Source organism: Podarcis gaigeae (assembly GCF_964106915.1).
Source record: "Podarcis gaigeae genome assembly, chromosome: 1".
Taxonomy (NCBI): Eukaryota; Metazoa; Chordata; class Lepidosauria; order Squamata; family Lacertidae; genus Podarcis; species Podarcis gaigeae.
The window spans coordinates 119,512,482-119,537,546 of NC_139678.1; the positions used below are offsets into that span (position 1 = coordinate 119,512,482).

The 25,065-nt window shown below is 42.0% G+C and overlaps 1 protein-coding gene and 1 long non-coding RNA gene across 9 annotated transcripts in view; one reads left to right on the plus strand and one right to left on the minus strand.

Moving 5' to 3' along the window:
- Window positions 1–18,674, plus strand: part of GULP1 (GULP PTB domain containing engulfment adaptor 1) — a 165,560-nt gene extending 146,886 nt beyond the window's left edge. For 3 of the 8 annotated variants that reach the window (XM_083712851.1, XM_083712854.1, XM_083712852.1), the window contains 4 exons: window positions 2,063–2,290; window positions 7,003–7,141; window positions 12,399–12,493; window positions 15,952–18,674. In XM_083712851.1, coding sequence (XP_083568977.1) covers window positions 2,063–2,290; window positions 7,003–7,141; window positions 12,399–12,493; window positions 15,952–16,023 — 534 coding nt within the window. In that variant the 3' untranslated portion in view covers window positions 16,024–18,674. Of the gene's footprint in view, window positions 1–2,062; window positions 2,291–7,002; window positions 7,142–12,398; window positions 12,494–14,150; window positions 14,162–15,951 lie in introns of all 8 variants that reach the window. The other 5 variants (XM_083712856.1, XM_083712857.1, XM_083712853.1 and 2 more) reach the window with 4 other exon arrangements.
- On the minus strand, window positions 14,873–15,945 carry LOC310833952. Its single transcript, XR_014559014.1, has 2 exons — window positions 15,347–15,945; window positions 14,873–15,315 (listed from the first exon to the last, which is right to left on the minus strand). It is a non-coding gene; the product is annotated as an uncharacterized lncRNA (long non-coding RNA).
- Window positions 18,675–25,065: the final 6,391 nt, after the last annotated feature.

Below are 25,065 nucleotides of genomic sequence, written 5' to 3' on the forward strand. Positions count from 1 at the left end.
AACTACCAGACTTTTAGAAGACATCTGAAGGCAGCCCTGTTTAGGGAAGTTTTTAATGTTTAATAGACTATTGTATTTTAATATTCTCTTGGAAGCCACCCAGAGTGGCTGGGGAAACCCAGCCAGATGCGCAGGTTATAAATAATAAATTATTATTATTATATTATTACTACGTTGATGAAGACCATCTGAAGCTCACCCCAGGGTTCCTGTGGTCCTGGCATGGCCCTAGCCGCTCAGGTGGACTTCAGGCATGAGCCAAGACCACCAGATTCCTTTAACAAAATACCCTTTTTATGGAGGGGCAGGTGGTGGCCGCCCCTCCCCTCCCACACACATCATTGAGCTATGCCTAACAGCGAACCTTATAAAGTTGTGACGATTGCTGAGAGGCAGGTGAAAACCAAGAGGCCAGTGCCAATCTGCCAAATGGAAAAATTCCTACCCTGACACAAGACAGGTGACCAACCGAAGTCCAAAGCAAGGCCAAAGCACTCAAACCAAAGAAAGGGTGGGGGCATAGCTGTCAACTTTCAGATTTGAAAACAAGGGAACAGCAGCCTCGAAAATAAGGGATCAGCAGCCTCACCTGTCCCAGGGACAGTCTAGAGGATATCTAACAATCCGGGGTAGCAGCGGGAAGCAGCAGGAAAAGGCACTGGAATAAGGGAATTTCCTGCCAAAAAAAGGAGAAGGTTGACAGCTATGGGCGGGGGTGTTTGGCAGTGTGAAGCAAGTGCCTTAGCCACTTAACGCTGCCACTCAAATAGGTCCCACAATTGCTCCACTCAAACCTGATTGGCTAATAAGCCTAGCGCCATGGGGCCATCCCTGTGAGGTCTGGGCAACGCCCAGCCCCATGCCAGGTGGTGGTGTCCCAAGGTCCCGTGTGCAAGCAGGACCATCGTTGAAGAGAATCCCATTTGCCAGTAAAATGCATAGCCAGCAATAGCACATCAAGAATCTAAAAATATATATAGTACCAGCAGAGTAGACATTATTTTTATTGATTTATTTATTGATAATAATTCTATACCACCCTTCATCTGAGGATCACTCACAGGTTGGTTTGCAATATAAAAACACAAAAATACGTAAGAAGAAACTAGATAAACGTCCCTCCCCCCAGTTTAAAAGGCTATATATTGTTTAATTAGCCATGTAACCAAGTTTAAGTATGTCCAACCTTGTGGCACTTTCAGTTTATTGTATAGTGCTAGTATTTGTAAACAGATGCTTCATTTACAATATCGTACAACATTACTTGTTAGAATCCATAACACCATAGATAGCACCAAATACAAAGACCAAGTCTTTAATTGGTATCGAAAGCTTGAAATAGTTGATAACAATCAAATTTTGGAGGGAGGGCGTTCCAGAGTCAGGCTACTTGTACTGAGAATGCCCATTCCTGTGTCACCACAAACTTTATTTCAGAATATCATATGGGGCAGATCAGTAAGGGAGAAACTGCCCTTTTAATTTAGGTCCTAAGCTGTTAAGGGCCTTGTTAATACAAGTACCACTCAGTAGCTCATAAACAACACTTTGCTCACTGGAGTTTTGTGTGCTTGGAAAACAGCCCCACACAAAAGCCTGTGTGGGGCCAAGATAACTTACTCAATGTGAAGCTTGTAGGAAGTTTGTGTTGTATGAGTGCTTGGTGAGAGAGAAATGGTTTGTGAAGCTATACTTAATACACAAGATACTGGGCTGTGCTTTAACCATGCAAACATGTGTGCCTACTATATACCAAAACAATTGCAGACATTGAGATATTCAAGCATATTTGGTGCATGGGGATATTTTTCAGCACATAGAAGACATGATTTTAAAATATAATATTTGCAGTGATTTTTAATGGAGATGTTAAATTTGCTTCTGCCAGGACTAGATTACTCATTATTGCTGCGATGTAAGGGAAAAAAAAGTTCACCTTTTGTTCCTAATATTGTGGAATATTGGTTTACAAGCAAATTTTTTGTGCTCTTTTTTTCTTTCCCTTCTCTTACCACTTTCACTCCTTAGAATATATATTTCTCTTTCTGTGATTCCTTTACAGCTGCTGCTGCACATAGAGTCTGATTATGAACATGACATGTTTCAAAGACCCACCACCTTTTTCTGGTGTAGCAATGAGGATTCTGCTCCTTGTTTAGATATCTCTTCCATTACACTAACTCCTATGAACTCTCCTGACTCCAGACACTCATCTGGACTATTAACACCACCACCTACCAAACGTGGTCTTCCAAAGCCAGTCCATGAACACAGCATCCCAAGACCTCGTGTAATCCAGCTGGGCACAAACAGTCAAAAAAATATTTCAATCTTCCTTTCTTTGTTGTGTATGAATTGTATCAAAGTGCTACATTTTGTACAGTGGTTAAAGGACAGGCCAGAAGCATTTCGTCTACTTCTGAGCAGTGCAGAAATGTTCAGCATACCAAAATTGACTCTCCTTTAAAAACGCTTAAGGATAAGCTTGCTCTATATTGTTTGGGCTGTCTGGTTAAATTGAGAAAACAAATGGAATTCTTATACCTCAATCCCAAATGCACTGACGTAAAAATAAGCATCAAGGTTACTAGCTTTGTTTAGAATCCCAGCCTTGTATCATAAAAAAAAAAAAATGGGAACTGTTAATTACCAGTAGAGAAAGTGAAAGATGAACCCTGTCTACAGGTTCGCAATGCAAAGTTTACAATCTCTGAAGAATTGTGATTGGACAGCATAAATTTTTTAATAAAATGTGGGAAGTCAGTAGGAGATGTGGTAGGCAATGTAGAGCACTTGATTTTTTTGAAGTGCGTTTAAACTCTGTGCAAAATGAAGAATGCCCATTATTTATCCCAAAGATGAGCTGTAACATGCTTCCTGGTTGTAAGAATGGGCTGATACAACCTTCTCTTTCTGTTTGCAATTAGCAATTGGCTGCCCTTGGCAAACATGGCTTTTTGCATGGGTTTACCCAATAAAAATGCTTCTCATGATCATTCAGGTAGTGCAAGTATGCATTTATTTCGAAACAAAGATCAATTCTCTTATTATGATTGGTGTTCCTGAGAGAAACAAAAGGAAATACTTTTTAATTGCAATAAGTGAATGGGAAAAAACTAATTTAAGAATTTAAGAGTTTCAGATGTTACTGATTGATTCTCTCATTCTTCAAAGATCTGTAACTCCATTAACTGCCTTGTGTAGATTTTCTGTTGTAACAATTTATTCCTTATACAGTGGTGCCCCGCAAGACGAATGCCTCGCAAGACGAAAAACCCGCTAGATGAAAGAGTTTTCCGTTTTTTGAGGTGCTTCGCAAGACGAATTTCCCTATGGGCTTGCTTCGCAAGATGAAACGTCTTGCGAGTTCTTGCGAGTTTGTTTCCTTTTTCTTAAAGCCGCTAAGCCGCTAATAGCCGTGCTTTGCAAGACGAAAAAACCGCAAGACGAAGAGACTCGCAGAACGGATTAATTTCGTCTTGCGAGGCACCACTGTAGCATATATTTATACTTTCTGCATTTATTAGTAAGAGACCTATTTATAACTTCCGCATTCATTTAAGGATGAAATCAGTTGCAATGGCCAGAATCCCAATAGATTTTTTAGCCTTGCTCAATGACTTGTGTGTGTTTAGCAATATATTTTAGGATTATTATTTTTTCAGATCCAAAGACACTTTTGTTCAGGTCCAGACTAAACTAGTTGAACTTGGCTTTATTGGAGTCAGTGGGGCAAGTTAGTCACATTCAGCTAACCTTTTGTCTTGTTGCGAAGGAGACTCCTGGTGCAGGAGAAACCATTAGGGATGCACTGTTGGTTCATTGATAGCTAGTTTCTTTAGATCCTGGCCATTCAGAGCAGCCCAGAAAGAGTCAAAAACATTCAAGACTCATTGATTTTCAATAGGAGATTGTTATGCATGTTGCCCATAATTTACTGCAAATTTGTCAGATGAGGGTGGGGAATAAAAAAGAACTTTTTTTGTGATGGGCTTCAGCTTTTAAAAATTCGTTTGGAATGTCTGGGTTTGGATTTTTGTGTGTGTGAAATCCAAAAATGAATTAGCCAAGTAAAAATAATCCATACTGATTCCACATAAGGTTTGTGATGTCACAATCCTGTCATAACTCCTGATGGAATCTGTTCTTCACACAACCAAAGGCCAACATTTGATGGCTAAACTTCTATGATGGGTGGACTAGCAGGATTTTATTATAAATTAAGAGCCTATGGCTTCTACAGTATCCAAATGCTATCCATCAACATATTTCACTTTCAGCAAAAGTTGAGTGTGTTTATCACAACAGTTCTGAGTTAATAAGCAGCTAATATATAGAACTCAGAGAAGGAAACAAAGTACATAGTAACTATGTAAAAAAAAATTGGGCAGGTTGCATTATTTGGGTCAAAATTTGGCAAATCTGTTACATGGAAAGACTCCTACATATGCAGAACATAGCGTTTTCCTGTAAAGTCCTGCAAGGTACAGTGCCTTGTTTTTAGGTGATTAAGAAGTGATACTTATTATCCATGATGCATAAAGGCAGAATCAGGTTGTCTGCCACTTATATTCATGTTTCTCCAGTGTGTTTAAAATGGGTGGCTAACAGGTGTTAGATGTTGTTGGACCACAGCTTCCACCTTTAGAAGATACTTCTAATTTCAAGAGTGCACGAGCTTTTAGAGATTATTTTGTTGTGACTATTCTAGGGATTATTAAGACAGTTCTGAGTAGTGCATTCTAACCTTTATATGATAGTCATTCAGTTCCAAATTCAAAACCAATAGGAGGACTAGCTTTGCTGCATAAGAGCCGTCCCTTCTTAAAGACAGGGTAAAGTACATTGCGGAACATAACAGCAGAGAATGCTCAGCTTGCAGAAGAACCTAGCTTGCCTCAAAGTCTAGAGAGTCCTCTTGCCAGCTGCAATTTAGCAGCCATCCAGCTGAAGTCAGCAAGCAAAGTTGGAAGACTAAGTGACTTCACCATGCTCTGCAGACTAGCTGCTGGCGATTTGAAAAAATTGAGGGAATATGTGTAGTCATTTGTCATGGGTGATTTCTTTCCAGTAGAATACCGTAATGCTATAAACTTCTATTAGAAGATGCTGAAGAGTCTGGGGATGCATAGACCAGGCATAGGCAAACTCGGCCCTCCAGATGTTTGGGGACTACAGCTCCCATCATCCCTGACCACTGTTCCTGTTAGCTAGGGACAATGGGAGTTGTAGTCCCAAAACATCTGGAGGGACAGAGCACCTTATGAACATAGGTGAACTAGAACTGAATACTCTGAACCTTCCTCCAAACTTACCTCTAAGATGCCAGGCTTATCCTTCCTATTGAAACCAACTTTTATAGAAAATGTAAGTTCCTTTCTCTCTGCCTGTGACCCAGGAACAAAACTTTCCATCATTTTGTAACTCTGGACAGATAGTACAAGAGGCCAGTGGCTGGCTATCGCGGAAGGAGTGTGTGTGATGCTTGTATGTGAACACAAAAGGCTTGTTCAATTTTTTTTTATTGTTATAAGCATATTTGTGGTAAGAAGCGTTAAGGTTCTCTGGGAGAAATTCAACGTAACGCTCTTCTGATTGTTGCATCAGCACAAGCTTTTTGGCTTGCCAGACAGAACCATCTCCCTTCTCCTTCTCCCCCACCCCTTTGTGCAGTTCCGGGGGTGCTCTGAACAGTACAACCACCCAAACTCATGGGCAGGGTGGGGGCATGAGGAGATGACTGGAGGGAACCCATTGTACAAGGAGAAGTCTGGAGGCTCCACTACATCAAGGCTATTTCCATAAATTGAAGGACTCCTTCCATTTATGGAAGGGCACCATTAGATACAACCCAGAACTATGTGATGTATGAACACTGTTAATATGCAGGAACAAAAAAAAGAGAGAGATGCTGAGTGTATCTAACCACCCGCTAAAACACAACATATCAAGAAGCCTTGCATGGCAAGAGGGAAGAAAGACATCACCTCTAGAAACATGGCACTGACATCAATCTATTCCATTACAATGTGAAGATAATTGGTCATTGTACGTCCAGTTAGCCTTGTTCCATTATAATATCAGTATAACCAAACCAGATTGTTATGCATAACATTTGAGACATAGTTGGGATTTTCTGTTAGGGATATTTTTCCTGAATTGTCAATAAAACAAAGTTGCTTGTTAGCTCCCTGTAATGGGAAAGCTTACTTAGATTATCTTATGCATATCTCTCTGCTTTCTGTATGTTATTGCTGCATATTTTCCTCTTAGGAAAGCATTTTTACTTGGATAGCAATGGTGAAATGACTGTGGCTATTAATCTTAATCCGACAGAAAAGTATATTTTCAGCAAATTATACTTTCCTGAAGCTGACCAGAATTTCTGGGCTTTTTTAGTGATGAGGTTTCTATAGTACCAAGCTGAACATTTTTATTTTTTTTTAAAGTTAGTTTCGATATATTCATGGTCCTTAATGTGTTTTCATCCAAATTACTGCTTTATTACATAATGGTTTCTCAGTGTTTAGAGCAACTGCTATGTCAGGTTTGCAGAATATTAATCCTATTATGACACAAGAGGTAATAAAACAAAACTGATACGTTATCTCTTAATTTCAGGCGCTAGTTCTGTATGTTCTGATGTATAGCCAACTGTCCCGATAAATGGGCATTATCTCTCTCTCCATTCAAATGCATTCATATTCCCCCCAACTCTTTTGTATCTAAAAGTCATTCAATTCTGGATACACCAGATACGCTAAAACTGCGAAAGTATTACAATACTGGTTGGTGCGTGACTGAAGGCTTTAGCATGTTTCATAAACCTCAGGCTGCAAATGCCAATTTCTCATATCAGCTCTTTTGTTTTTTGCATGCCCTCTTCTGTTCGAAAACGTAGCTTTTTATCTTCTGCATTGCATGCAAAAAGAAAAAAAAAGTTCAATATTGTGATTTTTGTCATGTGAAATTTTGCCCTAATGTTTATTGTCCTTATTGTAGGCAGGCAGTGTGACACCTAAATCACCCTCCACTGACATCTTTGATATGGTTCCCTTTTCTCCCATATCCCCTCAGTCATCAACACCTACTCGCAATGGCACACAGCCTCCTCCAGTGCCCAGTAGATCTGCAGAGATCAGTAAGTTTTGTAATGAACTGACCTGATTTGTTTTCATCTTCATACTAAGCCAAATACGGTATTTTGGAAACCACGCATTTAAAAACGATAGTGCTGAGTTCGCAGTGTTCCTGTTCTTTGAGAGTTTGGGTGTTTGGGGGGGCATCCTGTGACCCTTTGATATGTTCAAGTAATTAACTCCACTCAAGGCAGAAATTAAGATAGCATGTTTGTTGTAAACGTTTGCTTGTCCCCCTTTGGCTGTTAAAACTAAGCAGGCGTTCAACTATATATGTGCTAACTAGGGGACTGGATCTGTTGTTTCATATTGCACAAAAGCAATCTGAGGATATGTTTTAGTCCCGTGTTAACTTTACAGGAAAACACTTCTACGGTCTTCGTTGTGACACTTCATCCGTGATTCAACTAGTACCGCACCTTTTTGTGTGTGTCCCCATGCTGAAAAGAAAATGTGGTGACAATCTCATATTCCAGCGGCTAAAGAAGGAACACACAGGGGACGCTATGTTTTGAAGAAGAAAAACCTGTGCCCATCAAATCCCGCATGGAAATATTAAAGTAGTTTACACTCGACTTCAGAACCACCTGTGTGGTTCTTTAGGGAAGCATCTCAGAAGAAGTAAAGCGTTACTGGATCTGCCTTTATTATTTTAACCCTGGTACCTATGACCAAGTATCTGCAATTTCTCCCTCACAAAGCCAAACTACTAAATAATTTCTACGGCTATCCGGTAATATAGTTAACATTAACTTTGTTAACATTAAGTATAAGTTTTCTTATTGTTGGGGGTACAACTAATGATTTTGGCAATGTAAATTCCCCTCGCCTCCCCCCAGATCAGTTTCTGCTTTGATTGAACACCCACACCCACACAAAAACATTACTTCAAACCAATTTTGTGCCATCATTTCTCCTTGATCACCAGATGTCATCAAAAGCAGTCAGGTTTGGCTAACTCACCTTACCACTGAGGGCCATTGCAAGTGAGACTTGTTTAAACCGGGGCGCAAATTTCAGTACAGCCGTACCTTGGATTCTGAATGTCTTGGTACTCAGATGCTTTGGCTTCCAAACGCCGCAAACCCGGAAGTGAGTGTTCCGGTTTGAGCACATTCTTTGGAACCCAAATGTCCGACAGGGCTTCCGATTGGCTGCAGGAGCTTCCTGCAGCCAATCAGAAGCCACGCTTTGGTTTCCAAACGTTTTGGAAGTCGAAAGGACTTCTGGAACGGATTCCGTTAGACTTTCAAGGTACGACTGTATAAGGATTGCCAAAGAATCACCAAAAGAGGGTAGCTTCTCTCCACCCTGTGCTGCAGCATTTCCAAAGGTGTTTGTGTGAGAGATAACTGCAAGGTCCATGTGTCACCTTAAATTACAAAGAAACTAAACTATGGTTTGAATTTCAGTGCACAGCATGCTAGCGCATACTACTGAAATCACAGGCATTTAGTTCCTCCCCTGCTGCTGCCACTCTACCAGGAGACAAGCCGTGGTCCTCTGAAAACAAACAATGAGTGGTAAACAAAATTTGTCCTTGGCTTACTCCTCTTTGTTTGTTTGGAAGACTAACAAGGGACAAGCCTGTGTTATGGCTTGTTTCTTACCAGTGCAGCAGGAGTGAGGGAGGAGAAAAGGACCCACAATTTCTGCAGCATGCTGTGCATTCATATACAAACCATAGCTTAGTTTAACTGTAAGTTGAAAATGATAGTTTAGTAATTTTGTGAGTAATTCTGGTCCAGCTCTTGTCATGCTATCCGTTGTGCTTTTAACACAAAACAGCCAAGTCAACAAAGACTGTCATTTTTTTTTATAAAAAATAAAAGGCTTTACCATTTACATTCTTTTTGGGAACAAATTGCCCATTGAAATCTTGAAAGATTGGCCTATTGTTTCTTTCCAAATGTATTTATATACTACCCTCCCATAAAATATCAGGGGTGTATACAGCAATATAAAAACCATTAAAAGCAAGATGGGATAATCATTAAAATGACTGGCCACTCCAGAAAATTTCAAACAACAGCACAGGGCTGCCAGCATATATGAAGTCTTTTAAGAGATGCCTAAAAACGGGTGGTGGCTGCCAAATTTGCTGGAAGAGTATTCCACAATGTGAGACCAACAAAAATATCTGCCCAACAGGCCTCTGTATCACAGCGGTAAACAGCACCCTTCCAGATTATCTCACTGATTGGGCTGGGATAGATAGAAGGGCTCAGGCAGTCCTTAAGGAATGTTGGACCTAAGTTGTTCAGGGCTCTGTACCTGACTTATATGCTCATCTCCCCAGATAGTAACCAGTGAATTGTATTATGAGCAAAATGTGAAGTACTCCAGGCTGCTTGTGCACTATTTAACCCCAAGAAACATAGATGCCTGGCTTGAAAGCAGAGGTTGATTATCTCAAAGGAAAGGTATAGTTTATGCTTCTGGAAAATAGTGGAAATCTCCAGTCCTTTTGGAATTACTGGGGGAAACAAGCAGGGGAGTTGCAATGGCTGAAAACAAGGGGGGAAATCCGCAATTATTTTAGGCTTTCACGTTGTCAATGCCAAGAGACATCTTTTGATGTGTATTGAAGTCAAAGAGGATATTTCTGAGATCAAAGTGTCCCAATAGGAAAAAAAAGCAACTAAAATCTGATAATAGATGAACAACATCTTATACTCCCTTCTTAGAAAATATTTTGATTACCACCAATAAAAACAGGGCATTTTTTTTACTTTGTGCTATAAGACTCATGGGGCAGTGGCATTTCCAGGAGGTCTGCAGGTCAAATTTTCTTCAAAGAAACATTTGAACCCAACTACTTCTACTGTCCACATGCGTGCTTCTCTTTTATCCTTTTATTTTTCATAACAGATTACCAAAAGAAGAACCTATTTAGAAACTAATATTGCTAATCACATTTCAAAATCAAGTTCAAAGTCTGGGAAGGTACTGCATTCTCCACCATAAAATAATGGTCTGAAAGAAGCAATAATACTTTCAGGATCTTATGAAAGCACTAATGAAATGGCTGGCTTAAAGAGTTTGCAATGCAAAGTCCTCTGCTCAGGTTTGTTGGCTGAAATCTCGTCTCTTGAACACACTCACAAGGTGATGTATCAACCATCGTCTCTTAGAGCTCTTCCCAGTTAACTGCAATACGAAGATAAGTAATGCCAGCCTGGGACGCGGGTGGCGCTGTGGGTAAAACCTCAGTGCCTAGGACTTGCCGATCGCATGGTCGGCGGTTCGAATCCCCGTGGCGGGGTGAGCTCCCATCTTTTGGTCCCAGCTCCTGCCCACCTAGCAGTTCGAAAGCACTCTTAAGTGCAAGTAGATAAATGGGTACCGCTTTATAGCGGGAAGGTAACGGCGTTTCCATGTGCTGCGCTGGTGCCTGCTCGCCAGAGCAGCTTCGTCACGCTGGCCACGTGACTTGGAAGTGTCTCCGGACAGCGCTGGCCCCCGGCCTCTTAAGTGAGATGGGCGCACAACCCTAGAGTCAGACACGACTGGCCCGTACGGGCAGGGGTACCTTTACCTTTACCTTTACCTTTACAATGCCAGCCTACCTTACAGGGCTGTTGTAAGGCTTGTTGATTTAGGCACATTGTGTGTTGTAAAAGGAAAATGCAGTCATTATTTATTGGAAGATCTTGCATCTTGTAATAGGTAAATCAGTCTCTCTGTATTTTGCTAAATTTAGCGGTCCAGTATATGATCATTATAATGCATTTTCACGAGGCGGTTTTATATGTCATGGACCAATAGTAGTAATTTTAGAAGCTGCAACAATCACTTCTAGATCTTTTAAAGTGTGAAACAGAAATGCCAGATTTAGGACCTTTCTCCCGAACACTCCATAACCACACATAAAGCACTGCCTTATAAATCTTCCTTCTGTTATGTTATTATTGTGGTTGAGAAATTCATCCATAAAACAACTTGATATGGTCATACATTCTGGGAGTGTTTGAAATACCACAAATCCACTCCTGTTTTAGAATAGAAATTATTACACTGTGAAAGGCATGACAGGGATAGATGTGCACCACAAATTAATACAGGAGGCAAACGGGAAATCTGCAAATAAGGGACAAATACTCATTTTTAATATAAAAAAATGAGAGGTGCATTAATAAGAAAAAAATGAGTTTTTTTATAATTCTCTTGTCAATCTCTAGCTAGTTAAAGCAGAACATAATCTGAACTGTAACATTTGGGAAATAAAAGATTTAAAGCATCATGAGGATAGAAGAAGGAAGCAATTAAGCAAGAAGTTGCTTTGAGCTTTCTGGCGTTCTAATTTTGGGGGTTTGGATGTTTTTGGATGCACTGGGCATCAGTCAGGTGATTTCCACCACCTGAATATGTTCTGATGTGGTAGAGTCCCAGGAACAATGTGCTATCTTCTTTTCTCTGAGCGTTCAAATCATCCCTAATTGCTGGGATTACACGCACTGTTTCAGCACTTGCAGTGTCCACAATCCGTGCCCGTAGCATAACTCAACTTGCACTGCGAATCCTGCCAGTTCACAAAGATTAAGAGGGGCTGGCCATCGACTATACGGACTTGGGCTGTTGGGAGCTGAAGTCTAACAACCTCTGGAGGACCCCATGTCCCCCATCACTGGTATGCTCTATCATGCCTGGAGGGGCTTTTGGAAGCTGCCCATTCTGAATGCCTTTGAGCAGCTGTTCTGATTTAGCTCAGTTCTGTGTAAGAGAAATATAATGCAAGCCAAAGGATTATTTCCCCCCTCGAGCTTCATCTTTTGATAAGAAACACTGCGCAGTCCTAACCAAAACTAATGAGCTGGTGATCTGAGGCTTGTTTGCTGGAACAACTTACTCTGCATATCTGTCCTGCTTAGAGAAAACACACACACACACACATTTCGGTTTCTGAATGATCTGCAGGGGCTGTATGCTTTTAAAAAAAGAAGATGACTATGCTTCATACAGATTTAGCCTGGAATTCGTGGAGATGCCCTCTCGAAAAATAATTTGGGGGAAATGAAGTGAAAATTAATGGTTGCCAGTTCATGACTCCTTCTCCAGAGGGACAAGACGCAATGATCAAGAGTGGTGGCTCAACCAAACCATCTAGTACAGACCTTCTAGAATACAGCAGAACACTGGTTGCAAATTTTGCCGCTTTGCATTCTCAAGTCCAGAGTTTCACCAGCTGTCTGAGTTTCCATACACTCCACCTCTTATGTGTTCCTGATTCCTTTTTTTTATTTTTCTTCTTCTTTCTAGAGAGAGACCTTTTTGGAGCAGAACCTTTTGACCCTTTTAGCTGCGGAGCAGGAGATTTCCCTCCAGACATTCAATCCAAACTAGACGAGATGCAGGTGACAAAACATTTGCCATTGCAAAAATGTTGTTTCTATTTCCATGTAAATATCAGGGGACATTGTTTGTGCTGTAGGCGGCATGATCTTGGCCTGTAAAATGTTCAGTGTTGCAAGAAAAGAAAAGGGAAATAGGATTCATTCAGTTGTTAATAATAGAGTGTTTATGCATCTTAAGCAGAGGTAATTTTTCTGGGGTCCTCCACATTTTCTGTCATCCATCACCACTGTCCATGCTGCTGGTAGTTCAACATCTAAGGAGAACAACACAGGCAATAGTGAATCGGTGCTCAGATTCCTTAGATGATTTAATACTTACTCTATAAGCTTTGGTAGCACTTCTGCAGAGGAAATAGGGTCAATATTACTGTTCATGCTTCCTCTAGAGAAGAACTATTTATCCCTTGTCGGCTACATGGAAGGTGCAGTTTTGAAGATCTGAATGTAACCACGATCCAGGTGTTTTGGGACTACAACTCCCATCATCCCTAGCTAACAAGACCAGTGGTCAGGGATGATGGGAATTGTAGTCCCCAAACAGCTGGAGGACCAAGTTTGGCCATCACTACACTACAAGACCACCAAGGAAGAATGCACTCACTGCAAGCAAGCCTTAATATCTATCTGTAAAACACATTTTGCTCTTTCAAGGTACAACACACTTTGCCTAACTATAATATTGCTTGGGCTCCTAACCAGGTTTGATTCTTGCCATTTGGAGTCCTAAAAAAATGCCTCCTTCTCTTCCCTTCCTCCTCCTTTCATATGCCAGCACTTCCTTGTCCATGTTGCCTGCCTTTGTACGTTCTTTAGGCCCAACAGGACTTCTTTGAACCTACCCCCAAGAGCTGGACCACCCACTCAAATACATGACAAATGGTAGCCCGCTGGGTTTCTCCACGCATTTCTCAATCACGATCCCTTCTCTAGTCACCCCATCCTATTTGTGTATGGTTAATCAGCTACTCACACTTCATTTCAAACCCACAAGACCTCTTGCCTATCTCTCTTCATCACTGCTGGGTATCTTTGCCCATTGACTGCCCTTTCCTTACCTCAATGTAGTGGTTAGGCCTCCACCATCCCCTCACTGCTCTTCCTGATCCATTGACACACAGGGCAGTAAAGGCCAGTTGGGTGCAGGGCTAGTGGCAAGAAAGACCTTGCCTTTGAGCTCCTCTGTAACATCATTCTGCTTTTTCCACCCCAATATCCATGGTCTTTGACAGTATACCATGTGAGATCAAAATCTACAAAGTGCATGCACAAAATATTTATATCTATGTGTGACGAAATACCATAAATACCTTTCCAATCTCAACAGTGGGGGAATTATAATAGATTTACTTCAGAAAATGAACTTGGTTGCAATCAACTTTATATTTACTTCTGAATATTTTGTAAGAAATAATGAAAAGATAAATTTAGTTGCAATTATTTTATATTATTCGGTTTAGTTGTTTGTGAGATCTGTAACTAGGAGCAAAATCCTATGCATATCTACTTGGGCGTAAGTTCTCTTGAGTTCAATGAGACTTGTTCCACGTAATTGTGTATAGAATTGTAGCCTAAATTAGAAATGTTATTACTGATGTTAACCAATCTGCCAGAAGCTCTAATATTTCTTCCATCTCTTTGTGCTTTCGTGGGTGTGCAGCGTCAGCGATGGTTGGTATATATATATTTTTAATGAGTTTCGATTCATGTCCTATAAAGTATAATAATGTTGATGTCTGAGATCTAAACTTTAGCACTTCAGATTGCTAGATTTCCATTCTTTTTCATTTTTCATGTGGTAAAATTTGAGAAATCCTTGCAGGCTCCTTTCAGAGAGGTATTGACTTTTTGTCTGTAATAGCTCACTGTGCTGTACATACACATTATGTAAGAATGAGTTCTTTTAGTCAATCTGAACTGTAAAACTCAAGGGAAATGTTATTACTTCAGACAGAGCAGGCAAGATGGCTACCATTTCTGTAAAATACAAACTTTTGCGGGGATGCTGTGCTCTGGGTCTATGTGCACTTCAAGTGCCCTCAACCATGCATATGATATGTATAAAAAAAGACACTCCTGCAGATGTTCCATCATATAGGGACCTAATTCACAGTGTTCTTCCCACTCCCCATTCACTGAGGTAGAAGAACAGTTTCATACATTAGGATAAATGCACCATGTGATAAAAAGAGGTGTGCATTGCTAAAGAGCCACAGCGCCACTGATATGAGCCAGGAATCTGCTTTGTATTTTGACTTCCTAAAACTATGACCCTTTGCCAGCAAGTATATATTACCTTCCCCAGGCATTCTTTTCCAGAAAATAGAAGGCATGTGCATTGGACCGATTCTTTACAGTCACATTCCCAATTCTGTCATCCAAACATGTAGGTCTCTAAGGAATTGAATCAATGCACGTGTCTTCTGTTGTTGTTTTGTTTTTTCAGTAAAAGAATACTTATTTATTCTTCAGCTCGAGCCAGTACTGTAATCCAGAGGGGAGGGCTACCTTTCAAATCAGCCATGTTTGTAGCATATTTGATTTATAGGTCAAACTGAAATCCTATAAGCCCACAGGAATAACCCTTATGAAAGCACCCCTATCTTGCCAAGAATCACTTCTTATCTTGAAGGTTGCCTCTTGCCAATTTGTACGTAAGGCAGTCTACGCTGCCATGGTCTAAAACAGAGCCAACGTATTCTCAGTTCCTTATCCAACTAGATCCATTCCAGCTCAGAATGGAACAGCATACTTTTTCTCCATTTGCAAGCCCGATACAGTGGAATGTGACACAACCCACTGTATATTTTCAATCAGGGTTCAACCTTGACACCAGACACGGACATAGACACACACACACACACACACACACACACACAACTTTTGCAGGCTACATACATGTTCCACTGCCACCACCACCTCCAAAACTGACAAAATGCAAAATTCACTTTTTAAATTTCACATTAGGCAGATATTTGATGGGGACCCTGATCTCAAACTGAGGGTGCTTTTCACATATAGATAGTGAGATATATTTTAAATGTCATTCATACTGTTCATCTATTATTAACGGGACAGTGGAAACAGGCAGCTTAAGGCTCAATAGCAGTAACATCAAAAGCATATGATGTGTGTGTGTGTGTGTGTGTGTGTGTGTGTGTGTGTAATTAAAGGACATTAATTTTTTTTAAAGCAGTCACACAAACACACACACACACAGAGAGAGAGAGAGAGAGAGAGAGAGAGAGATTAGTTTCATTCTCTATGAAACAATCCAGATGAGAATGTATTACAGAACTCAAAAGATCTTATTCCTGCATGGCCCGATGTTCTTTCTTTTCTTTTTTTAAGGTGAATTCCACAGTTATAAGAATGAGCACTTCTCAATAGGCGTTTGTAAAATATCACATTTTCTCACTCTTTCCTGTTTCTTTGTTTGTGTTTTTCTTCCTCTGTTTCAGGAGGGGTTCAAAATGGGACTGACTCTGGAAGGCACAGTATTTTGCCTTGACCCTCTAGACAGCAGGTGCTGATGCCAGGAAAAGAACCGTGAAAAGATATTGCCATCTCTTTTTTTTAGGAGGGGGGGGGAGTTTTAAAACGTATTACAAATACTGTCAATGTGCCAAAAATGTTTTTTCAACTTGTTCACTTTTGTGAGGTTTGCTTCTGTGAAACTCCAGATAGGTTCCAGTGTTATCCCTGTACAAATGTAAAAAGTCACACGTGTATATGAAACCAAAATGAAATCACACTGCTGTCTTTCTTAGTCATCTTCCGCCACCCAATGGCAATTCACCATGTGCTGTGAAGTTCTTCGAACCATTCATGCAACGCTATAGAATCCCCTCAGTTGGTTTCTTCATTCCCAATCTGTAGGGCCCTGCTCATACATTTTTGTTGGAAATCGCCCAGATACTGCATACCACAGTTCACACAGTCCATAAATCCTTGTTTCTAGCCATGATTCAAGCTGCAGTGCGCTCTGTGGTTCTTCACATAGACTTTCCCACATTAATGGCTGTACTTTTAACATAAAGGGAGTGATGGAAGCATTCCATCATCACCGATTTGGGGTGCTTCAGATGTTGCCAGGCTCCAACTCCCACCAGCCCCAACTAACATGACTCTCATCAACCCTAATTAACTAGCACGTTGGGAAGATCGGAGCTGAAAACCAGCAACACCCGGGGAACCACAGATTCCTGTCCTAGCTTTAAGAATTGTGATTAGGCGCATAAGCTTATTTTTACATTCCTGGTGGTGTTTGTCGTTTGGAATCTGCTTCACAAAAAGCTATGTTTTTCAGTGGCGAGTGATTGTCTGTTTTCACATCTACATGTGCACACAAGCGCTCTTCTGCACTCAGAAGCATATTTAGGAGGTGGGGGTCCGATAGCCGACTCCTCAACACAGATGTTTTGGAAATCCTGTTGATTTCCAAGTGGAGGCAGACTAAAAGTCACTACTAGGTTGCGCATGTCAAGTTGCTACGTAAAAATCCAGCTCAGATTGCCTTATGCACACACGCTTTAGCTAAAAGAAGACACCCTCGATGTTTTGAGGTCAGGCCCTCTGCTAATTCCAGAGGGTTTGAGAGGATCTTGGAAGCCTTGAGAATCATCTGGACGCACACAAAGGAGTTCTGCTGCTGGGTCATGTGGGAACCCTATGAAAGCTGCTTGGATCATACATGTGGCAAGTAACCTTACTGTGCAATGTACATGTCATTTATGGGTGCATAATTTGATAACAAATAACCCAGAGAAGAATGGTGGGGACAGGTTATCCTGTTGTCATTTGTAATTCTGTGCAGAAGCCCATTCCTGAGCATCAGTGCATTTTTCTTCCACTAGTCTTCAAACTAGCAATAAATGAACATTTTGTTTGTGCATTTCTTGCATTCACCAGTGGAATTGTTCCTTCCTGTTCCCATATTTGCCATCACTTTTCTCATTTTTTAAAGTGTGTGTGTATGTATACACATTTATATATATATATATACATATATATGTATATACAATAATTGGGGGGGAGGGAGTTTCCTCTCCTGTAAGGATCCTTTCACTGAAAAGACTTTTGGGGGGTGGGGAGGGTGGATGCGAAGGACAAATAAGAGAAGACACTTAAGAGATTATTTTACTGCTTATATCTTTTAGACGGGGAGAAAAGAACTAGTTTTCTGGTACTTGGGTTGAAAAAAATAATAGCTTTTGACCTTATATTGTGAGGTTTACACGGAAAATAGAATGCATTTATGCAATATTATTACCTTTTTTAAAAAGTTTTGTTCCAGCCTCGGAAGATGCTTAAGCAGATGCCTGGACAGTCTGGGATTCTTCACTTGCTTAAAGTTAGGCATCTGCTTAGGCACTGTGGCTCCAGCGAGCCTTTCCTATTTTTGCATTGTGTTAAGTCTTCCTTCTTTTCGTTGATCGGTCTGAATGTATACCTATATCTATGGACAGGATCCAAAGAGAACTGCCTGCGTACGTAAAGTGCTTCTGCACATGTACGGGGAAGAATGCAGGCTCTCACATCACACTGAACACCATTCCAGAGGGTCGCCTGACTTTCAGAAACTGCTTGGCGAGGACGCAAGGATGGTGGCTGCAGTGGGAAGGTGTGGGACAAACACTTGGAGTGCTTATGCAAAACACCACAAACAGTCCTTTGGATCATGGCCTATGTGTCTGTCGATATAGTTATATACATATATATATATGGAATCACTAATGAGTAGAGTAGACTATGTTTCCTAGAAAGAAATCTATAATTTTGTTTGTTCTATAGTATTTTGCAATTTGTACAACGAGGTTGTTTAGTAGCCATATCAATGGCTTTTTAAAACAAATAGAATTTGTATTTTTATCGTACTTTTAAAAAAGAAAGCTTTACGTAATAAGCATATATTTAGGGGCCGTTTACTACGGATGGTAACGAAACACTCAGAAAATATTTGCACATTTTAAGAAACCTTTGTTTTACTGATTTTTACGTGGGTTGATTCTACGAAATGCTAAATATGATCTAACCGATCTCGTCAGTACAAAGACACCTAAATTAATTCAGCGAGAAAGTACATTTTTAACGAGAGGGTTCTAGTGTTCTGGTTGAAATTTGTATTTCTATGTAATCTCAAACTGTCTGTTTAATTTTGCTCCAAATAAATGTTTTAAATAATTTTGTCTCGAGGAACAGAACTTTTATTTAATACTGATCCGCAGTGCAAAGAAAACGGTAAATATAAAATAAAAACAAAGAAGCACCTACCAAACAATAAAAACCACAAAACTCAACAACAAAAATGGGGCCTGCAACAAAACATTGCAGTTCAAGGTACTCCTGTTCACCTCCCCCACTCCCAAGGGTGCATAGGCCTTGGGGCCCTGGGTGCCCAAGCGCACGCAAAATTACCAATGAAGGGGCTGGGCACCCACAAATTGTGCCAGGGGCACAGGCACACCCCTGCAGAGGCCCCAGGCAGGCGCAATAGCGGGGCCAAGCTTCTGCAAGGGTGTAAGAATTCTGTGCCTAATGGTACTGCTCTGTCTTCATTGAGCTGTTCATTTGCTACTTTTGGTTGTTTTGGTCTCCTTATGTCTTCCAAAAAACTTTGCTTGTTTTTTGTACCCCTGCAAACCTTGGGTTTCCCCCCAAAACATGCCGACACCTCATTTGTGGTGGCATTTTGCTTATATAAGGGAGAACACTCGAGAGAATTAGTATATATGGTTGTATTAATACTTACCATATGGATATGAGCCATTCATCACTAATATTACAGTAGAAGACTGTACAGCAAAAGCATAACTGCTTCTATTGCAACTCCACAAGAATCCGCCATTTTCCAGTTTGCAATTCCCATATGAACCTACCACCTACTGAAATCAATCAGTTCGGTGTCGCGGTTAAGAGTGTCAGACCAGGATCTGGGAGAAAAGAGTTCAGCCATGATGCTCACTTGCTTGGCGAGGCCACCCCATTCCCTAAGGTGCAAATAACTAGACGACACATAGCATTTTGGTTTGGGGAGCCAATAAGGCCGCAAATTTATTGGTTACAGAGGTAAGGTTTGGCCATAGGCATTGTGGTAGGGAACTGTGTATGTCACTCCCATCCGTGTTTCTAAGGGTGAAGCCAGTGGTGGGGGATGCCCTATGACCCACAGCAAATTGGGGCATCCCCCAAGCTGTCCCTGTTGGAGAATAATAATAAAATGGGGCGGGTTGGAGAACCATATCTGCTACCTTGAACTCCTCAAATGAAAGACCGGGTCTATTGGGAGGGGTTCAACGTTTCACTGGAGAAATGGTTCCATCAGCACAAGTATTTTTCTGCTTTCCAGACAGAATTATATCCCCTCTCCTCTCCCTACCATGCTGTTCTAGGACTTCTCCCATCTGCCCCACTCCTGAAGACAAAAGTCCTCAGTGTTTATGGGGAAGCTCACTATGAGTTTATGATTATTCTTTCTGATCCAGATAAGCTTGTCACTAGTTTGTAAATTAGTCTGCTGAAATGACACAGCTCAGAGAAGATATCCCAGAATTCTCTTGAAAGGCCTGCCTGGCAGTCATTGATGCAATACAGTTTCTATTTGGGTTTACAGGAGCTAAATAACAATACACCCACACAATAACCCCCCCCCCATCGTTAATTATCTTACCAAACTGGAGAAAGAGATTCTGTATTTTCTTCTTTTTAAGACACAATTCGCTACATGTCTGCTCGGCGTTCAGGACGAGAACAGTTCTTGTCATTAATTTTTGGCTCTCTTTAAGATAGTTGCTTGACTTGTCTATCTAAATAGTGTTTGTGTCTGCTTGACATTTATATATCTGAAAGCCTTTGGAATCCAGAGTTTCATCCAACACTTAAGATTTTGAACACCCCATTATTCTAAACAAGAATAAATAAAGCCATCAGGTACTCCTGGCCCTGGATCAATTTTGATTAAAATGAGCTTTATGGAGTAAATAAGTGGTCTATATCACTGTTGCAACATCTCTGGGAAAATACAATAAAAACTATTGGTTGTTGTTTTTTACTCAGCACAGTTCTCTGAATCTCAAACTGAGTAATAGCTCTGTTGGTGTTACAGGGCAGATGAAGCAATCTTTTATCATCCGATGACCTCTAGTTAAAATGTTTTGCCAAGATAGGGAAACTGCAAGGCTGAAGACCTAAGATGCCAGGTCCACTTCTTCAACAATTGTTGTGTTTTCATCCTTACTTTGTCAGGGAACATCATTAACATTGATCACAATGGCTGTGCTCTTTTATCTCTGGTCGGGGACAGAGGGTGGCGCTAGGGAGGGAGATGTTGTTGCACCATTCCTTGGTGTGTGGAGTGCCGCAGGGCACAATCATCTCCCTGATGCTTTTCAACATCTTTATGTGCCCCCTTGCCCAGATTGTCCAGAGCTTTGGGCTGGGTTGCCACCAATATGCTGATGACACTATCTGCTGGTGGATGGCCACACCGACTCGGCCCCAAACACATTGACCAGATGCTTGGAAGCTGTGACTGGATGGCTGCGTGGGAGCCAGTTGAAGTTAAATCCTTCAAAGACAGAGGTCCTCTGGCTGAGTCAGGATGGCATGGGAATGAGGGACCAACTCCCTTCTCTTGCAGGGGCCCAATTAGCACCAGTGCCTTCCATTAAGAGTTTGGGTGTAATCCTTGACGCCTCCCTTTCCATGGAGGTGCAGGTTACAGCAACAGCCAAGGTGACATTTTTTTCATCTTCACCACATTAAGCAGTTGGTCCCTTACCTTTCCCACCCCGATCTGGCCACAGTGATCCATGTGACAGTCACCTCCAGGCTTGACTACTGTAATTCGCTCTACACGGGGCTGCCCTTGAAACTGTCCCACAAACTCCAGTGGGTGCAGAATGCTGCGAGGCTCCTCACAGGGTTCCCTCCATGGGAGCATATTCACCCAGTGCTTTACCAGTTGCACTGGCTCCCGGTGGAGTATAGGCTCAGGTTGAAGGTGCTTGTTTTGACCTTTAAAGCCCTTTGTGGATTAGGGCCCTCATATTTATGGGACCACCTCTCCTGGTATGCCCCGCAGAGGACCTTAAGGTCCATGAATAACCATAGTTTAGAGGTCCTGGGCCTTAAGGAAGTCAGACTATCCTCCACCAGGGCCAGGGCCTTTTCAGTGATGGCTCCGACCTGGTGGAATGCTCTGTTCCATGAGACTAGGGCACTTCAGGATTTAACCTCCTTCCATCAGGCCTGTAAGACAGAGCTATTCCGCCTGGCCTTTAATTTGAATTCAGCCTGATCTTTTATTTCCCTTCTCTTCCCTCCCCCTCCCCTTTTATAAAGACTACCCTCTCTGAGACCCTACAGCTAATTCTCCCCTGGCCTCCTCGCTGGCCCAAGTAGGACTAATTCAGCCAACTAGCCCTGGTGACTATCTAATGCTTATTAGATGGATTTTCCCCAAATTGATTTCCGAACTTTGAATTTTATTGTTATTCATGTTTTTATACTGCATTTTATGCTGCTTCTACAATTAAGTGTTTTAAATTTGTTGTTAGCTGTCCTGAGCCCAGTTTTCTGAACCGGGAAGGTATAAATAAATTATTATTATTATTATTATTATTATTATTATTATTATTATTATTATTAACTTATAAAATGAAGGTCTTAAGATGTAGACCTCCCGATTTACGATGAGTGCCGCACCCCATAGTCAAATTGGACAAAGCTTAACCATCTAGAGATCCTTTACCTTATTGCATTTGTATCCCACCTTTTTCAACTAAGTAATACAGAAAATTCACCGTATGGATGATACAGACCAGCTTTAGGTATACATGGGCATTTAGTAGCAAATGTAGTAGCAAATGCCATGAACTGGCAGAACAATGGGGAGAGGAGCAAGGGTTGTAGCCAGAACCTGGGGGTGGGGAAGGAGAGGTTGGTGTATGAAGTACTCGCAGGGTGATGGTGTCAGTATATAGCAGGACCCATCACCAGAGCCAGAGGGGCCCTGTCTCCCCAAACACGGTGGGCTATGAGGCATAGGGAGCAGTGGGAGGGACACTCCAGGAGGCTGAGACAAGCAAGGCTGACAGCCCAGCTCTCTAGCTGGCCAGGTGGGGCTCGCTAGCTCTGGGAGGAGGCTAGGAACAGGTGAGGGTCACCTGTCTCATCAGACCCAGATGCTGCAATCAGCATGCAAAGTACAAAACGGAGGGGCTGTGTCTGCTCAAATGCCCACCTTGAAGGACCTCAGATGTTCCTGGATCTCTGTGGGACTTTGGACATGGATTGACCCTGGATTGAGGACTTGACACCAAGTAGGCCAGGAGACAAAAGATTTCTATAGAGGTATAATGTTCCATACATTCTTCAATCCTGTGTTTTGAAAGTGGGTTGATTTGGTAGTTGGCTGGTTTTAGTTTGACATGTTTGGGTTTTTGGCTTCACTCTGCAAAAAAACCTGCCAGTATCTTATCTGGTCTTGGCAACCAGTTGGAGTAGCAAGCGCAGAGATTTTGCAGGGCAGCATTGTGAAGATTTGTAAACCATGCGCTGGACTTGAATCAAAATTTTTGCTATGCTCAGATTTTGCTTGGACTTCACTTGCACCAGATATCGCTTCACACCAGGGAACAAATGCATGTGGAAACGGCCTTTCTCAATGAAGAGTTCAGGTTGCGGTCAGAGCAAACAAGGCCCTTTCATGTTCTGTGGATAGGATTCAAAAATGTTACCTCTATAGGCTATAATTTAATTCCCTCTATGAAGGGGCACACTTCTGTTGTGTGTCGAGGTCCCCAAGCCACCCCCAATAACTCACACATCACAAACATTGGGTTTTTGGCACGATTTTGGCCACAACTTTATTTAAATACACCCAAGGGAGTGGTTGCTTAGGCATTGGTTCTGACTATCTGTCCTTGCCCAGGGGACAGAACTGACTTCCGGATTCCAGCGGAAGCCAGTGCAGGAAACAAATTTTGGGGAGAAAATGAGGCTGGGCCTCAGTCCCTCACTTCTCACCCTCAAGCTCCTGGTGGCCCAAGTCTGATGCCAGGGACAAGGACGAAAAGAATGGCAAGCCCCTGGATTCCTTTAACGGAATTCCCTTTCCGCACCACCATTGGAGGGGTAGGCACTTACCCCTCCACCAACCAATTTGAACCAATGCCTAACCGCCAACCTTACAAGTTGTGACGATTTGCTACGCAGTAGGCAAAACCAAATGGCACCAGCCAATCAGCCAAATGGACAAATTCCTACCAGGCCCCTGCCTCAAAGCAGACGACCCCATGACAGGCATAGCAAGGTCAAGCGGACAACACCCCCCCCCAATACAGGGAGGGTGGGCGGGTGATCCGGTGCAAGCAGCCAAGAGGACGCCTCCTTCAAAATGGGCAACACGCAATTCTCCCCAGCGACCCGATTAACCAATTCACTGGCTGGGTCCCTCCACAAATCCGCCCAGCAACAATGGGGTGGCTTGTATCCCCCACTGCAACACACACTCTCTGCTAGGGAGAACACATTTTTCTGGATGCTATGTTGCTTTTGCTGTGACAGAACAAACATAACTACTGCTCTGGGGAAATGTTAATTTAGGTGGAGCTATCCCTCAGGAAATAAATGCATCTGGCTCGCAATGTGCACATTTAACTTCTGGGATCACAGCTTCACACGCTTGGTGGTTGGCCAGCTGAAATCGCAAATATTAAACGCATGCAAGGCAGAGAGCTTCCCTGCCATGGAAAGAGCTTTTAAGCTCTCTGCCCTGCTTACTAGGCTTTGGGAGGGTCTCCCAGAACCCTCACGAGAGCTTCCCAGAGCCTTGTAAGCAAGGCAGGGAGGAGCTCAAAATCTTTCTGCCTTGTGTGAGGAGCAAGGCCTGCTTGGTGCGCAGGCTTCAGAAACATAGGGATGTTGTATACAGTATGAGGTTGGGGAAGAAGGGGGTGGGGTTGTGAAACATATTCTTTTTGTTAGCATATGTGTGGAGTTTTGTGTCAGCATCATTTGCATAGGTTTTCTTTCTATTCACTTATTATATTTCCTTGGTAGTGAGAGAGGTTGGGGGACAGGGCTTGGTTGGTTGTCTTAATTGGCTGCAGTGAAATTTGTTTGTGTGTAAGAGAGAGAGTGAGGGATGGTTGAGTCCAGTTAACCATATTGATTTGTATGCTGTTGGTGGGTTCTTGTTGTTGTCTTGATGGGCTCTGTATGTAATAAAAGGGAGCCATACCAGAGTGAAGGTGTCCTCTTTTATTTGTACCCATGTCTGTTTAGGTCTGTAGGTTGGCTTTTCTTGTTGTTGTGTTGTTGTTTAGTCGTGTCCGACTCTTTGTGACTCCATGGACCAGGGCACGCCAGGCACTCCTATCTTCCACTGCTTCCCGCAGTTTGGTCAAACTCATGCTGGTAGCTTCGAGAACACTGTCCAACCATCTCATCCTCCGTCGTCCCCTTCTCCTTGTGCCCTCAATCATTCCCAACATCAGAGTCTTTTCCAGGGAGTCTTCTCTTCTCATGAGGTGGCCAAAGTCTTGGAGCCTCAGCTTCAGGATCTGTCCTCC